Consider the following 18,138-nt stretch of genomic DNA (forward strand, 5'->3'; position numbering starts at 1 on the left):
TTACCTCATTTTTATTGTACACCTGAAGATACAATTGCAAATTTTTCGTGAGCTTGGGTCAGGGGCCGTGACTTTCTTAGAGGAGCACTACCCAATGACCCAAAACCCACCCAGCCAAGTCCAAGGGCCAAGTTAGCGGACGGACGTCTGGACACGCGCACACGCGAGGGCTCTTTTAAGTTCTGCTGACTTGGCTGTGCCCTGCGGTGTTGGGTTCTCGCGCAGTCAGGTGCTGCCGGGGCAGGCGCAGTTATTTATGACTGCGGGACTGAGACAGGAGTGTCGCGCGCAGGAGGAGCCGGGATCCGCCCCCTTCCTCACGATCCCCAGCCCAAGACCCCCGGTCGCCGCAGCTGAAGGCCGGCTACAGGGTACCCCAGGCCGCGCGTTTGCAGAGGTCGCCCTCGGACAGCATCGAACCTCCGCACACCGACTTCTCGCGAGGTTTCGTTGCCTCTCACCCCCCCCCCACCCGCCTTCCCTCCCGCCCCCTCCTAGCTCTGGTGCGGGCAGCTCCCGCAATGGCTGCACTGCGGAGGCTCCTGTGGCCGCCGCCTCGGCTCCCGCCTCCGCCCTGCCCTCACCATCTCTTTCCTGGGCTGTGGGGGCGGCCTGCGGGGGTAACCCCGGGCCCGCCCGGCCGGCCCTTCTCCTGCCGGGAGGAGGAAGAGGGGGCTGTGGCTGAGGAGGCTTGGAGGCGGCGGAGGCGCTGGGGGGAGCTGAGCATCGCGGCAGCGGCCGGCGGGGGTCTGGTCGGCCTTGTGTGCTACCAGCTGTATGGGGACCCTAGGGCCGACTCCGCATGGACGCCTACTCCGGGGCGCCTCTCGGAGACCTTAGCCGCAGAGCCGGAGGACCCGCCCCGCGGCCGGGGTCTGCTTCCCATCCCGGTGGCGGCTGCCAAGGAAACGGTAGGTGCGTGAGCGCGTGCGCGCGCTGGGCTGGCCCGCAGGTGACGCCCGAGGGTAGGGCGGCCGGGGTGTTCCACCTGAGCTCCTGGAGGGAAGGTGTGACAGTCGGGCTGGGTGCGCTTGGGACTGTGGGCCACCGTGACAGCCGGCAGTGGAGGTTGTCGCGGTGTGAGCTCTGCGGCCGCAGATGGGGATCTCCTGTGAGACCGAGACGTAGGCCAGGCAGGCTAAGGTCTGTTCACCCAGCTGTCGGGAAAACACAGATGATGCTGTCATTGATGCATCAGGACCGCAGAGGTTGCTGCAGTACCATCTATTAACCAAAACCCCAAGCCAAGACAAAACAAAACAAAAGACTACGAAGAAGGCAAGGGTATAACAGGCAGAAAGTGGAGGGCTGGGTGTGTGAGAGATAGGAACGCCCAGGCTGGACCAGGTAACAGCAAATGACCCAGGAGGTCCAATGCAGGAGGATGAGTTTTGAAGCAGTGGTCTGAGGTCTAAAAAGTAACGACATTATTGTATAGCACTTTATTAGTCCCAAGAGAGTAAATGCCAAAACCGAGTCACTTCCTTATTATAGGTCAGAAAGAAGGAAGATATCCCCAGATTGGAAATGGGAAAAACAAAAATCTGTTCAGAAGAGTGTATATCCCCTCCCACTCCACCGCCAAATCAGAAACTCTTAAGTGAGGGAAATAAGTGAGAAGATGGATAGGACAGCACAAATAGGAAACTGAAAGAGGCTAACTCTTACAGAAGATATTTAAATGAAATATTCAAGTATCATTATGCAACTGATAATGTAAGGTAAAGATGAGGGTAAGGCAAGAGTGAGTTTTGTCCTATCGTTGTATTTAATAAATAGTCATGTAAATGACTAGGAGTCATTTAGGGACATTTTCTTTGCAAGACGAAAGAGTGTGAAGGGCTTAGATAACAAAAATTTAGAAAAGAGGTAGCTATTCGTTTTTTAACTTTAATGAAACGTATTCTTTATTCTTTGGCCAAACACATGTTGGTGGTCTGAGGTAAGTGCATCAGTTCTTTTGATGGAGGTCGTTGATGTATTTAAATCGGGGAATCTACTGTGCTACAGACCTTCTAGCTGCAAATTATAAATACATAGCATAAAGTGCTTTTGTACAATGAATACTTAAAATGCTAGCAGCAAATTCCCTCAACTTTCATCTGCTACTCCTCTTCTCCCCACCCCCCCCATACATTAAACTTGTGTCCCCATTGACCAAGACAGAATTTTTCACTAACCATAGTTGATCTGGAAACAGATTAGGAAGGTAGAGAGCATTAAAACAGTATTTTCTTCTGTTTTAAAATTAATTTTACTTTTTTTTTTTAAGATTTATTTTATTTGAGAGTGCACGCACGACACATGCATGGGGGTGGGGAGAGGGAGAGACAGACTACCCGCTGAGCAGGGAGCCCCCTTCGGGGCTCATTCCCAGGACCCTGATATCATGACTTGAGCCAAAGGCAGAGGCTCAGCTGACTGAGCCACCCAGGTGCCCCTAAAGTTTATTTTGCTTTTAAAATTGAGACATAGTATAGTAGTTTTTAAAAGACCACACTTGGGGCGCCCGGATGGCTCAGTCGGTTAAGCGTGTGACTTCAGGTCATGATCTCAGGGTCCTGGGATTGAACCCCACACCTGGCTCCACACTCAGTGGGGAGTCTGTTTCTCCCTCTCCCTGGCCCCTCCTCCTGCTTGTGCTCCTTCTCTCTCAAATAAATAAATAAAACCTTTAAAAAAAAAAAAAGACCACACTTAATAGTGTCTTCCTCCATAGTTATGAAAATTAAATTAATACATTTTAAATAGTTAGAATTGTACCCCTAGCATGTGGTGAGCATTCAATAAATTTGTTTTTGTAATTTTATTTATTTATTTATTTATTTGTACCTATTATGGTATAATTGCTTAGTGTTTATAAAAATTCCTCTATAAATGATACCAGAGGCCTCTGTCTGACTCTTCCCAAGTCTCTAATCACACAATTCTGATTGTTTTGTAATCAGTCTTTCCCCCCCTCCTTTGAGAACTTTTTTTCTTTTAAGATTTTATTTATTTGAAAGAGAATGAGAGAGAGATCACAGAGCAAGGAGGAAAGAGTAGAGGGAGAAGCAGACTCCCCAAGGAGCAGGGAACCTGATGCAGGACTCGGTCCCAGGACTCTGGGATCATGACCTGATGATCTAAAGGCGATTAACCAACTGAGCCACCCAGGCTCCCTGAAAACTTTTATAATCTCTTTTTACCCCCTGCTTTTTGAAACTCATAATAAAGAGCTTTATGTGGGCATTTTTTCATCTATTGTGATGGGAACTTGAGGATCCTTTCAATATAGAAATTCATGTTTGAAAGTTCTGTATGTTCTTCTTGTATTATTTCTTTGACAATTTCTACTTCTCCGTTTTCTGTTTTCTTTTTCTGGAACCTCTGTTAGTCTGAAGTTACACCTCCTGACAGATCCTAATCTAATTCTAATCTTCTGTTGTAACTTTTTAATCCTCTTGCTTGCTTGTTTGTTTTTATGGGAGCTATCTTTGACTCTTCTTCCAGCTGCCCTATTGAAAGTTTTATTTCAGCCATTCTAATTTTTTAACTCAAAACTATTTTTTTGTTCTTTAGTGTTCCTTTGGTACAGCCTTCTGTTTTGTTTTATGGCTGCTAAATTTCTCTTTTTACTGTAAGGATATTAATCATAGTTTTGTTTTGTTTTTGAATTGTCTTCCTCTTTGTGCATTATGTTGTTTCTTCCAGGTTAATTTTTTGTTTCTGTTTGATTTTCTAAGCTCTCACTTTCATTATGGAAGTTTTCCTCACATATCTGTAGTTGTTGCCTCTCTATATTTGAGAGCTACTCAGAAGCTATTTGTACATGAGAATGGCTTTTCATTTGGTGGTCTGGGCTTAATAGAGTGACATCCAGATGTCAGTGGTCTTTTTGTTTATGGTTTTGTTTTGTTTTGTTTTGTTTTAGAGAGGGAGGGGGCAGCGGCAGAGGGAGACAGAAAAAGAGAATCTTAAGCAGGCTCCATGCCCAGTGTGGAGCCCAATGTGGGGCTCAGTCTCACAACTCTGAAATTATTACCTAAGTTGAAATCAAGTCAGACGCTTAACCAATTGAACTACCCAGGCACCCCCAAATGTCAGTGTTTTATAAGTCCTTTTCTCTGGTGTCATTGAGTTTCTCCAAAGAGTAGGAGAAGTTGCAGGAGCTGTAATCTAGGTGCAGGTGCACATGCATTTGTATGTGAGAGCCTGTGTGTTGGGAAGTATCCAATGATGTTTTTACCTATTGTTATCTAATGCTGTTTTCAGCCCCATCACTTACTCTGACTTCACCACTCCTTGAATTCTTAGGTCTTATCCTTTCTGGGGTCTGCATCTCCAGTCAGCTCGCTTCCATTTGGTCTCCTCCTCCTCAGTCTTCCAGTATTGAGAGTATAGGGGCACTCTGCCCCCCCCCCCAGGTCAATTATCACTCCTTCATTTTCTCCATTTTGTAAAAATTTGATGAATTCTTTTGATTGTTTTAGTCTCCTTTCCTTTTCTCTTTCTTAGTTCTTATATGTTTCTATCTTTTTAAAAAAAATCCTTTTACTGTGATTTTATTGTGGTTAAGATAGAAAGAGATTGAAAGAAACTCATGTAGTCAGCCTTCCATTTTTCAGAAATATTTAAACCTGTGTTGCCACTTTACTCGTTATGCTCATTTGATTTTACTGAACTGGCAGAAATTATTCCTTTTGTGGTTTAAAACTATGAGAAATTTGATTTATAAAACTTCTTTTAAGCAGCATGTTATGCTAAACATAAACCTAGTTATAAATTAACCTGTACATGTTACGGAATATAGAATTTAACTGATAGGCGTGAATAACCATAACTTACAGATAGACAGTTCTATTACCATAGCCTTGAAGATTTTTGTTTTTAAGACATTGACTCTCAACTTCCTCCAGGATGCTTTCCCTTACTCTATAGATATTAAAAATGCCCCCTGCATATCCTATACTCCCAGGTGATGACTTTTTGCAATTATTTGTCTCCTCTGCTTTTTTTTTAGCACTTTAAGGAGGGGCACTCTGTTGGTCGTGTCTCCTTTATATCTTCATTGCTTGATATGGGGCCTAGCCCTGGTAGACACACAATACATTTTTGTCCAATGAATAAGCCCATGCTAAACATTTACATGGGATATATGCATTAAAAAGGCACAGCCACATTCTGTGAGAATTAATAGTTTAAGATTTTTTTTTCATCTAAATGCTGGTTATTTATAGCATTAGAATTCAGAAGACTTCGGTCAAGGTCAAAATTCCAGGCTTTAGAAGACCAATCACGTGACACTGTATTTATTTTAATTGTGCAAGTTTGGCTTGCCAAAATTTTTCAGTAGACATGACCTTGAACTTTATTAATATTGTAAAGAGATGGGAGACAAGATTCTGTTTAGAACCCTACAATTTTATCCTTAAAACATTATTTTTATTAGTGGAAAAAATTTTGTTCTAGGACTGCCTTTTTGTTTCAAAAGGTTCAAAATAAAAAAAATTTAGGTTGCTCAATACACTTTAATCCATATTTTACTTATTGTACAGAATACATCATTTTGTGACTTGCACATAGTTTTACTCTCAAGTGGAAAAGAGAACAATATTTGTATCTCTTTGGTATAGGTCTGTAGTAATTGCCAATAATCATGCTTTTAAAAATTTCATTCATTAGATATCTTTTCCAATCTCTTTTTATGTGAGCACGTTTTGAGACAGGAAGTTATGCTTATTCTTTCCCCAGATATTGAAGAATCTGCCAGAGGTGTAAATGGAGAAGATTCTTAACTTTTTATAGAGTGAGAGAAGCCTCAGAGGTGTAAAACTGAGGATAGGTTTATTCTATGCAGAATAACATTTTGTATAGGAGGCTAAATTATTTTTTTGTTTTCTGAATTTTTTTTGTTTTTTGGTTTTTTTGTTTGTTTTCTGAATCACTTCATGGCAAATCCACCAGGTTCTATGCACCAGGTTCTGAATCACTTCATGGCAAATCCACTAGGTTCTACGCACATTTCTTCTAGTAGCGTGATCATGTTATAGATTCATGTACAGTGATTTGAGTGTAGATTATTTTTTTCCCAAGTAAATCACAGAATAAAATTTGGATGAATTTGGAAAAAAAATATATCCTTTTTCTGGTTATACCAAGCCAGGAGTTATAGAAGTGCATGTACTTTTTGGGTTGCAGTGAAAGATTGTTACATTTATGCATGTCTTTATTAGGATCCACATTGGGAATCAGGAAATGAAACTGTCATGACTTTGAACTTATATTTAAAAATTCTCATCTGTAATTCTCTTCTAAGACTTGGAAATTGTAAAATAATGCACAGCAATCACTTTGAATGAAGGTGTATGCCAGTTTTTTTTTCCTTGATCTCTATAATCTCTACATTAAAAAATATAATAAAAACATTGAGTTGTATTTTGAATTGGAATTCAGGTAAATAGTATTTGGGTTTAATGTAACTTCCTAGTTGATTCTCAAATTCTGACATGTAATTCTGTTTATGTAATTTGGGGCTGGACTGTTTATGAATACTGAGTAAAATGTAGCTTCCCTCTTATTGATTGAATATATAATTTATCTTTAATAATTTTTGAGAAATGGATGCCATTTTCTAAATAAAGATTAAAGAAGATATTTGAGATTATTAAAACAATTATATTAACCCTAAATTTTTGAAGCTTTTTTGAGGGTGGTTTCATTCATCTTCCATATAGCACATAAATTTTGTGGTTCATAAAATTTTAATAAATTCTTATTTAATGATTGAGTGAATGCCAAATCCTGAAATAAGTTACAATATTTTATTATGACAGTTCTTTAAAAAGCTTGTTTTCATAAAAATCACCTCATCTATGCAAATTCGCATTTGACTTTAGATATTAGAAAGCTAATGCAAGGTAAAATAATGGGTGTATTACCTCTTTGTGTTATCTGTGAGGATTAATGATTGGATGCTGAGTCATAATATTAGTAGTATATTTGAATTCAGTAACTAATTTCAGTTTCATTAGATAGTAGGTTCAGAGTACATACATATTTGTTTTCTTCTCTCTAAATATATGAGAAGACAGCAGATTCATTCTCCTAAGAGTCCTTAGCTTTTAGTATTAAATACTTTAATGTTTTTACTTTGAGGTGGTTGCTAATGTAAAATTATATATCTAAACTGTTGACTACCAGATTCCCATACCAGTTTTCAAAAGTCTCTTATTTACTATCAGTATTACAGTTCCATCACTAAATGGCTTCTTTAATCTCTTTCTCCTCCACTTTTTTCTCTTTTAAATCATATACATAATGTGCTAAAGAATATTATCTGTTCCTGGTCCTAGAAAAGTATTAGGAAAGGTCATTTATCTTAGAGTACATGATCCTATCTAAATGATTAATATTTCTTAAGATTCATGTATTAAGCAGTTATTTTCAGTTTTATAGCTATAAAAATCAAGATTTCCATTTCATGTCCTATTTAGAAACAATTTATCCATCTTTCCACTCAACCATTTATTCATTCAAATACTTTACTCAAGGAATGTTTATTAAAGTGTAGTATATACTAGAGATTTAGTGGTGGATGAAATAAAATTCATGTCCTTTTGTAGCTTATAGTCTAGTGAAGATACAGAATAATTTTAATGCAATATGCTAAAGTGGTGTGATGGGGAAAATAGAGTATACTATGGGATCATACAGGAAGGACGTAAAACTCAGGCTTGGGACATTAAGCATGGCTTCCTGGGAGAAGTAATGTCTAAATTGAGATATAAAAGATAGGTAGGAATTACTAGGGAAACAAGGAGACAAAGTGGATGAAGAAGTGTGTTCCAGGAGGAAATAACATATGTGACATAGCATGTTTCCAGAATTGAAAGATCAGTGTGGAGGTATAGCAGAGAATTTGAGGCAAGAGTGATCAGACAGTTGGCTAGAAGGTAATGGGGAGCAGATAGTACAAGACCTTCTAAGACAAAGAATTTGAACTTTACCTTAAGAGGCATTACAGATTTTTAGGCATCAGGATAATATAATCAAATTTGCATTTTAGGAATATCACTTTGATTGGATAGGGAAGGTAGAGGGAGGGATACAATGCTGAAAGGGAGGAGGCCAGGTACAATGCTGTTACTTGTTAGATGAGAATGTTAGGGGGTATGATTCTCTGTATTCTTTAATTAAAAAAATATGTGTCAGATGGTTTTTACCTATAATATTTCTTTAGACAAGAAATGGTTATAACTTTACTAGGGAAATAGCAGTGAAGCAATGAGAAGTTCCCACACTGGAGAGTTTCAAGAGGTAGGATCAACGAGGATTGGTAGTTGACTAGATTTTAGGGATGAGAGAGATGGGAGAATCTGGGTGATATTCAAGTTTTTGTCTTGGGCACTGGGTGGATTGTGCAGCAGTTCATTGAGACTAGGTCCTCAGGAGAAAAAAAAGGTTGGGGGGAGTGTGCATGAATGATGTTTTTAACTACAGTGGATCAGGGTGTCTTCTGGACAGCTGAAGGGAAACTTCCAGTTGGATACATAGGTCAGAAGCTTAGGAGAGAAATCTGTGCTTATAACAATAGATTTGAAAATCACCAAGCAATGAAAGTCATGAGAATGGATGACATTGTTTAGAATATATAGAACATAAAGAGAAAAGCCCCTAAGGAAAGAGTCCTGGTGAGCATCAGTGATGTAAAAAACTGTCAGAAAAATAGAACCCTACAAAAAACTGAGAAGTAATGTCTAGACTGGTAAAGCCAGGAGAGTCATGGGAGCCAACAGAAGGTAGTAAGTACTTCAGACAAGTAATACTATAGTCAGTATCAATGAGCTCTACCAGAGGAGTTCATCTTAGATTAGCAATAGAAAGTATTCACTGGATTTAGCAATAAGAAGTTCATGGATGATCTTGGTGATATCTTGGAGGTGAAAATCAAATTATAGTTGGAGAAGCTGAAAGTAAAAGTAAAGAAAAGGTGATGTGGACAAGATGAGGTAAGTGTTGACAATACTTTTATAAATTTGGCTGTCAAGGGGAGAAGCGAGGGCAATAGCTTAAGGAACATAGATTTAATTTTTTTTTTTTAGATGGTTGACCCTTAAATATGTTTAGATGTTGAAGGTAAGAGGAGAAACACTAAACCAAAGGAAGGAGGGGGGTTAATTGATTTGTCAAGAACCAGGGTACAGATGGGAAATGAAAGTTAAAACACTAGGGAAGAATTTAATCTTAGATAATGGGAACAATGGCATTTCTGGTGTAATAGGAAGAAGGAATGGGAGGACACAGAAATTATTCATTTTTAGTGGCAAGTAGTTGAAGGAGTTTTAGCCTGATGATTACTATTTTGCTATAAAATAGAAGGTGATGTTATCACCTGAGAGCAAGATAATAGAAATTTGTAGAGTAACCATGATAGATTTGGAGAGTGGTGGATTGAAACAGCCATTAAAAAGAACACAAACCACTAGAAAACCATGAAATCTTTTTTAACTTGCTCATGAAATGTAGAAGTTTTTCAATGGGTATTTCCACATGGTCACAGCTTTTGCTATTTTAATTCTTGTGTATGTTATTCCACTTTTTAAGATGTACAGACTTTAGTAATATGATCTAATTAGTACTTTTTTTTACCCATGATGTAATATTTAACTTACGTAGGAAGTGGACCAAACTTACAAAACACTAGAGATTTTATTCTTTTATTTAAACTTGATGGGCAAGTTTAAACTGGAGATTATTAATTCTCACTGATCTCCTGTAATTGTTGTCCCAAACACTAAGAATTTGAGTAACTTTACTTTGTTTAGTGTAAACACTCTTATGTTGGAGAAAAATGTGATCTAAAAAATAAAACAAGTTTTATTTATGACATTATCTATCTAGCATTAAGGAAAATGCCTAGTCTTTTGTATACTAAACAGATTTTCTAGATATGTTTCTCCTCTACTTTTTTTTTTTTTAAGATTTTATTTATTTATTTGACAGAGAGAGAGAGAGATTGCAAGTAGACAGAGAGGCAGGCAGAGAGAGGGGGGGAAGCAGGCTCCCTGCTGAGCAGAGAGCCCGATGCGGGCTTGATCCCAGGACCCTGGGATCATGACCTGAGCAGAAGGCAGAGGCTTAACCCACTGAGCCACCCAGGTGCCCTCTCCTCTACTTTTTAAGTAACCCTTTACTCCTTAATGCTTTGACATATTGATAGATTATATAAGCAAAATAAAATGTGGAAATTTAGTGCTGTATCATTTAATTGATTAGCATAGTAGGTGTATGTTCATCAAAGAGTTACTTTTCCAAATTGGGAAAGTAGAATCCAAGTTTTTTGCTTTTTCCCCATTCACTAGGTTACCTTTTATTCATTTAATACTCCAGCTCCAGAATTTAGAATACAGAAAGTGTATATAAAAGAATTTCAAATAATTCAATTTTTTTCTGCTTTTTGATAAAGATGATGTCTAATTGATATGTAAATATTGACTAGATGAGATATTTGGATTATCTCTTTCTCTGGAAGGGATATAATGGTTTATTCAGTTGCTTGGAACAATTCAAAATGGGTTTTTCCTAACCAGTTTCATATCAGGTCAGAAAGGCTCCATAGGTTATGTCCAGTTTAAGCTAGCTCCAACCTGTTAAAATTAGTTATATTCAAATAGGATCATCTAAACTTCTTCCAAATGCAGTTGGTCCTTAACAACAGGGGTTTGCACTGTGCAGGTCCATTTATACACAGATTTTTTTCCATAAATACAGTACTGTAAATGTATTTTCTCTTCCTTATGATTTTCTTAAAACATTGTCTTTTCTTCAGCTTATTTTATTGTAAGAATCTAGTATAGAATACACCTAACATACAAAATAATTGTTAATCGACTTTCAGGGCTTTCGGTTAACAGGAGGCTATTGGTTGTTAGGTTTTGTGGCAATTAAAAGTTATCCATGGATTTTCAACTGTACAGGGTTTGGTGCCCCTAACTCCCACATTTTTCAAGGGTCAACTGTACTTTAATTTTATTCTTACTACTCTAAAGATGGAAGGTCACTTGTTATTCTCCATATATATACAAGCACATTGACTTATTATCCCCAAGAGATTAAGACAGGTTTTGAGGCTGTTATTACCATCAAACTTAATGATAGAGTCCTATGGTAAGTCATAGGCAGCTTTTGGACTAGAGTTTATGGTGAAGGGAGATCAGTGTAACGTGAACTTTTGTTGTCATATGGCTTTCTCCCTATTGATTCCTGTCCCAATATATGGATCAAATTGGGATTTTATGTCCTCCTAGTAAAGAATCCAGTCTTAGTAACCTTTTGGTCCAGTACTGTGTACATGTATTGTTGCATATGCCTGTCCTGTTCTCTGATTTGCCAGCCCTGGTGATTACTTCATCATCATCTTCAAAGTTAGATAAGAATTTTGATTCAAGTATATTATAACACAGACTTAATCAAAGTGAATACATCCTATTTGGGAAGTAAGATTAAAATCTGTAATTCATACTTTGATCTAATATTCTGAATTTTATAAGAAGCACAAATACTGGGTGATATTATGAACTAAATATTTAATTATCAAAAATATTTCATATGTATCACCAAATAAGTAAAATCTAGAACTTATCTTGAATTATTATAATACTTATTTTAAAAATTTGTAAAACTGCAGGCAAGCAGGCAAACATCAATGTGCCTGCCATTTGCTGGCAAATTATAGGAGAGTAGCTCTTTGTGTCTTAGGTATTTTATCCACATCCCCCACCCAGCAGAATTCAGAACATGGTGAAAGCCAGAGATTGGCTTGCGCATTGATCTTCAGTAGAATGGTGAAAATTGGAAGGATATGGAGAAGTGAACTACAGAGGGATTATCTGAATGTCAGATAAATAAGAACAGAAGTGACTCAGGGACCCAAGGGTATATTATTTGATTATAGGCTGGTAGAGAAGTTCTAGAAACATGTCTTTTTCATATTTTGGTGATAGGTTTCATTAAGGAAGGTTTCTTAGATTCTACAGAGAAGTGCCATTCTCTCTCTCTCTTTTTTTCTTTTTTGAGAAAATAATATTCTTAAATATACTGTAAAATTCAAGTATCTGCAGCTGGGCTTTCTTAATTGTAGGATAGCAGAGTGGTTCCCTAGGGAGTGAGTTTAAGTCCTTTGGTACTAGTATTAGGCATCAGTGTTTTGACAGACAGAGGGGTCAGAGGTACCTAGCCTAGAAAAATCTGTAAAGGCACCGTGGTATCCTATTGAGTAAGTCACAGCACTATATCCTAATCTAAAAGCGACTGTGATCTTCATGAAATTGTTGAGCTTGGGAAAATATAGAGCTTCCACCCTTTCCTTTCCCACACTTCCTCCCTCTACAGTGATCTGCTTACCCATTTCTACTTACGAATGCTCTCTACAACAACTTTAAACTCAGGGATTAAAGAGATTATAGAAATAAGATTGGTTGAATTAAGTGAAAATAAGGTGGCATAGGAGCAGATGGCTTAGGATCAGGAGAAATGAGTCACTTAGCCTTTACTTACCTGGGCTCTGAATAGCAGAGTCAGCTCCTTTTCTATGGGCCTTTCAGGAAGTCTCAAAAAGCACTTTCATTTACATTTTACTGGCCACAATTTAGTCAAAATAGTCATTTTTACTTAGCTTATATAGCTAACTACAATAAAACATGATGAATGTAACCTTTATTCTGTGTGCTGTTGTACCTAGCTAAAAATCTGTTTCCTTTCTAAGGAAAACTAGAGAATGAGTGATAGGTATCTATCCATTTTTCTTAGATATGAAGTATATTGTATTAGGAAAATGGCTTTTTTTTTCTTTTAAGTGAAATGAAAATGCTCATAAATAAATTATGGAATGCCCATTTAATAAAATAAATGGTTAGACTTATGGTTTTAACAATATAGCATACTATATAATCTGTCATAAAAATATTTTAAACATCCTTTTAAATATCATACTGTACTTAAGACATTAAGGAAAATTGCCAGGTGCAGAAATAAAGAGGAAACTAGTTACTAGAACAGCATGAGCTGTGACTTACTTGGGCAAGCAGTGGATTATTATTCCTAAAATTGTAGACACTTGGATTTTAATGCCTGTTTGGGAATGGAAACAAGACCTTGGTAAGTTGAAATTGAGACACCCAGAGCCCTCTTCAAAAGAATGGACTAGAAAAAATCGTTCTCCTAGTGTGATGATACGGAAACCTGAACGTGTCTGTCTGGACTCCAGGTGGAAAAAAACATTTTCTGAGAATGTATAAACATGGTCCCTCACTACCTCTTATGGGGTCAGAGTCAGAATTTACGTTACCCAAACAGAGAAAAAGCTGATGTCACTGACAGATTTCATTCTTTCTCATGGCTGAGTAATATTCCATTGTGTATATATTTTAAATCTGTTTTATAAATTAAACACCAGTTTTATAAACTTTATAAACTTTGTCCCAGATAATGCCTTCTCAACTTTCATTCATTTTAAATTCAGGGACATTTAAGTTCTCTCTGAAAGTCAAATGTCAATGTAATGGGAATAAAGTGCCAAAGCTAGGTAATATTATATTATTTTTAAAACTTGTTTATACTTTTCAATAATAATTTCTACAACTGAAAAACTGAATAATTTTTAAGATTATATACTTTTTTTTTTTGACAGACAGAGATCACAAGTAGACAGAGAGGCAGGGGTGAGGGAAGCAGGCTCCCCGCTGAGCGGAGAGCCCGATGTGGGGCTTGATCCCAGGACCCCAGGACCACGACCTGAGCCGAAGGCAGAGGCTTAACCCACTGAGCCACCCAGGCGCCCCAAGATTATATACCTTTAAATAGTGCTCCTTTCTTACATTCCCTTTTAAAAGTTGTTTTTGTCAAATTTAAAAGATATGTAAAATTATACAGTTGACTCTTGAATAATGTAGGACTATGGGCACCAACCCCCTGTGCAGTCAAAAGTCCACATATAACTTTTGAGTCCCCCCAACGTAACTATTAATAGCTTACTGTATATGAGAAGCCTTACTGATAATATGAACAGTTGATTAACACCTGTTTTTTATGTGGTATGTATTATATGCAAATTATTACAATATATGTACACCTTATTTTATTCTCACAACAAGATAAGCTAGAGAAAAGAAAATATTAAGAAGATCATAAGGCAGAGAAAATATATTTATAGCACTGTACTGTATTTATCGAAAAAAAAAAAAATCCATGGATCAATGGACCTGTCAGTTCAAACCTCTGTGTAAGGGTGAACTGTATAGTCCAGCATTCAGAATTACCACTTGTTAACATTTTGACATATTTGTTTATAGTTTCCTTCAGAGATAAATGCTATCTAAGTGTGCTGTCTTTTTTAATAGGAATATTAAAGAACTTTAGCCTCTAACAGAGTTTCTCTTCACTTTTTTTTTTTAATCTGTAGTTTTAAGACCAAAACTGATGATGTGGTACAAAGTTTACATTTAAATGAAGTTTTCACAGAAATCTAACACATGCCTCAAAAGATTTGACAATGGACTTTTAGGTTCAGGTCTAGACAATGTCGAGAACTGATGGATCTTATGATTCAAGACAGCATTTTGGGTATTAGGTAATTCCTAGGATTAGAAAGAATTTTGCTTGGTGTTTTAAAGTGAACCACTGTCCCAGTATGAAAGCTTAATCTTCTTCTGAGTCTAGGGCTTTTGAAATCCTTCAGCCCTTAAACTGTTCCTGTGAACTTCTGCTGTCAATGCTGCTACCAATGGTTTCAGGGTTCAAAGTTCAAAAAGCAGAGCGGCTCCAAGAGCTTTCCATTCTAAGAGCATGGGCCTTTCTTTCCCTACTCTCCCACCTTCTATTCCACCCTCTTCCCCTCCACAAATACCTTAGCCATTTGCTTGGATGAACAGGCTGATATTGAAAACTTTATAATTGAAAAAAAGGGGGGCTTATCATTGTCAAGGATTAGTGCCTCTAAGAACAATTGCCTGGTGTATGTTCCAATAAAACTGTCCCTCCTGACTTACTAACTGGCATAGCCCTTTGTTGGGAACAGCATTAAGCTCAGGCAGGGGACGCCTTGACAAGTATTAAGGAGGGCACGGATTGCATGGAGCATTGGGTGTTATACACAAACAATGAATAATGGAACACTACATCCAAAACTAATGATGCATGTATGATAACTAACAAAACACAACAACAACAACAACAAAAAAAGAAGTTTCAGGTCTTCACAGTTTTTAGAGTCTCACAGTCTTCATTTAGGTAGCCAGTGACATGTTTTTTAAAGATAAAATATTCTGGACATAAAACCAAATCATTATTAGGTTGTTCTTTCCAGTGTTTGACCATCAGGCCCCAAATTTTAACAAAAATGATCCTTCCTGTCTCCCTTCCTATCCCATCCCTCCTACCCCTGAATGGTACACCACTGATCCCCCCAAACTATATACATGCTACACTGTAAAAATGCAGAGTTAACAATTGGAAAGCAGGCTGTGCGTTGTGGAGATGCTCTTTGAAGATCTGCGGTATCGTTTGCTCTCCAATACATGCATTCTGCAAGTTTTGTCCTTCATGGAAGGCCTTCTGTTTTTCTCAGCAAAGTACAGAATGAGCTGCCTTGCAGCGCATCTCCTCCTTCCTCTCCCCTGGGATGAATCTGCAAAGTACACAGCTGGAAAGGCTTTATATTCCTTTGGGTGGCTCTAAGTACTGCTCTTCAAAGGACATCTCCTCAAGCCTCCTCTGTGGTGTCAAGACAAGTAGAACTCCTTCCCTCTCCACGTGAAACCCACAGTCAGGTGTGAAAGGGGCTGGTACTCAGGAGAGTTAATTCTTGTCATCTTTTTTGTCATCGTCCTCTAAGAGGTGGGAATGCCACATCAGACTTTCCTCATAGAAGGATATGACCCAGTGGACTCTTGACATTGGCTTCCTTGGAAGGGACCAGGTCATCCTCATCATATCTTTTCCATTTCGTCAAGAACATGAGCTCTGCCCTGGAGTCTGTAGCTCTACTAATCTGCTCCAGCTGCAGACCCTGGGCAGAATCTCATGGCTTTTCTGGCTCTTCTTTTTTCTTTGGTTTGTTCTCTCCTTTATTTTCAGAATCAGTCAATTTAGCACCTGCCTTCCTATAATTTCTCTGTCCCATATACTGTTTTCTGTGACTGTAGAAGTGGCAATGAGGTCAGTGCAGCCCAGGTTCTCTTCTGGCTCCCAAGTGTCATCCGCATCTGAGGACCCCTTCCACTTGCGGAAATTCTCCACTTTGCCTTTTCCACTCGATGATCGGGAAATTTTTACATCACATATTCTTCTTCCTCACCCTCTAGCACCTCCTCCACTTTCTTGTTTTGTTTCTTCCTCTGTGCCCGCCAGCTTTCTAGTCTAAAGGGTGATGCTGCTCAGAGCAGCACCCAGGAGTGTGAGAGGAAACGGTGCCACGCTTGTGTGTGGGACTGGTGGGGGAGGTGGCTTCCAGAAAAAGGACAGATCTCTTCACGTTCTAAAACTTGTTTTTGTCTTAGCAATAGAAACAAAAGTTAATATAGCATTGTGATTGAGAGTGTGGTCTTTGGAGTCAGAATACCTAGATCTGAATCTCAGCTCTTTTACTCGAGAACCTTGCCAAAGCTAATTAAATTTACACGCCTCGTTTCCCTCATCTGTAAAGTAGGGATAGTAATGGTCCCTACATTACAGGATTTTTTTTTTTAAAGATTTTTTTTTAAGTTTATTTGTCAGAGAGAGAGCACAAACGGGGGGAGCAGCAGGCAGAGGAAGAGGGGAGCACAACCCTGGGATCATGACGGGAGCCGAAGGCAGATGCTTAACCAGATGCTTGATTGACCACCCACACATCCCACATTATAGGATTATTAAGAGAGCTTAAAATGGTCAGGCACATAGGAAGGTCTTGGCATATGTTAACTTTTTTTAAAAAAATGTAGCTAAATAGGGACTTTGTGTATGGATAGCAGCAAGGTTACAATACTAGGTGTCAGGTTATTGCCTCAGTTTCAAAGCTACCCTTCATTTCATCCGCTTTTATGCTGAGTTGGAACTTGCAAACATTTCTTTTTTGCTGGTAGAGTGTGCAGCAGGGCCACTGTAGGCGGAAGAGGCTTCTTTCTCTGAGTCTGGTGTACCTCTGTTTTGCTTGTTCCTGGGGCCACTGTGAAACACCCATTGACAGTCATCTCAAGCTCTTCTGTGTCAGGGGCCAGGCTTCTGGAAACCACACAGTAATTTGAACAGATAAGGTTCAATATGAAGAATTGTTCACCATTTACAAGAGGTTAGCTACGAAGAAGGAATCAAAATTCAGAAGACTATTCTAGGGCTGAGGGAGAAAACCTAAGGAAAGAACAAACTTCCTCCCTAGGTTGGGATTTAGGCCTTGTTAGAAAAGGTGTATTCACAGCTAGAGCTTTTCTCCAGAGTTGCTGGGCTGAGGCTGGCAGACAGGAAAACATAAGCTAGGACTGGCAGCCTGGAAAAACTCCTGCTGATGTGCATTAGGCCATTGCTGACAGACAGGGAACCATGGATAGACCTGGCGTGCAGGAGATCCCCCACTGTGATGCAAGTAGGCCAAGGCTGGATGGTGGGCAGGGAACTTCAAGTTGTGACTGGTAAGCCGGAAACCCTGCCACTGGGGGATAGGTAGGCCAAGGACTCCAGGACTGATCTTACTTAATGATTGTTTATAAAGGCTCCAAAAGAGAGGGTAAATAGTAAAATCTCCTTCAAGTTCTTCCAGAAAATAAAATTCCAGCTTGAGGGAAATGACCTGCCAGAGCATTTTTAAGATCTATATGAATGAGTACAGGAAAAGGGCAAACGAGTCACTCAGTGGTTGGTGTTATGGACTGAATGTGTCCCCTCAAAATTCATATGTTAAAGCTCTAACCTCTAGCATGGCTGTATTTGGAAATGCGATCTCTAAGGAAGTCATAAGGTTAAATGAGGTCCTAAAGGTAGGCTCCTGATTTGATAGGATTAGTGTCCTTTCAGAAAAGCCATCAGGGAGCGCACTCACACTTTCTTAATGTGCCCAACACACTGCGGAAAGAGCATGTGAGGTTATAGAAAGAAGGTGCCATCTGCAAGCCATAAAGAGAGCTCTCA

The 18,138-nt window shown here is 38.9% G+C and overlaps 1 protein-coding gene and 1 pseudogene across 2 annotated transcripts in view; one reads left to right on the plus strand and one right to left on the minus strand.

Annotated features, from left to right (window-relative positions):
* The first annotated feature begins 237 nt into the window (after positions 1–237).
* Positions 238–18,138, plus strand: part of MICU3 (mitochondrial calcium uptake family member 3) — a 94,661-nt gene continuing 76,760 nt past the window's right edge. The window contains exon 1 of the mRNA XM_080796476.1: positions 238–911. Coding sequence (XP_080652602.1) covers positions 522–911 — 390 coding nt within the window. The 5' untranslated portion in view covers positions 238–521. The remainder of the gene's footprint in view (positions 912–18,138) is intronic.
* Positions 15,835–17,207, minus strand: LOC308338992 (chromobox protein homolog 1-like; annotated as a pseudogene). The gene is made up of 2 exons: positions 17,157–17,207; positions 15,835–16,395 (listed from the first exon to the last, which is right to left on the minus strand). The product of its transcript is annotated as a chromobox protein homolog 1-like (transcript).

The sequence above is a fragment of the Martes martes genome (assembly GCF_963455335.1).
Source record: "Martes martes genome assembly, chromosome: 2".
In the NCBI taxonomy this organism is placed as follows: domain Eukaryota; kingdom Metazoa; phylum Chordata; class Mammalia; order Carnivora; family Mustelidae; genus Martes; species Martes martes.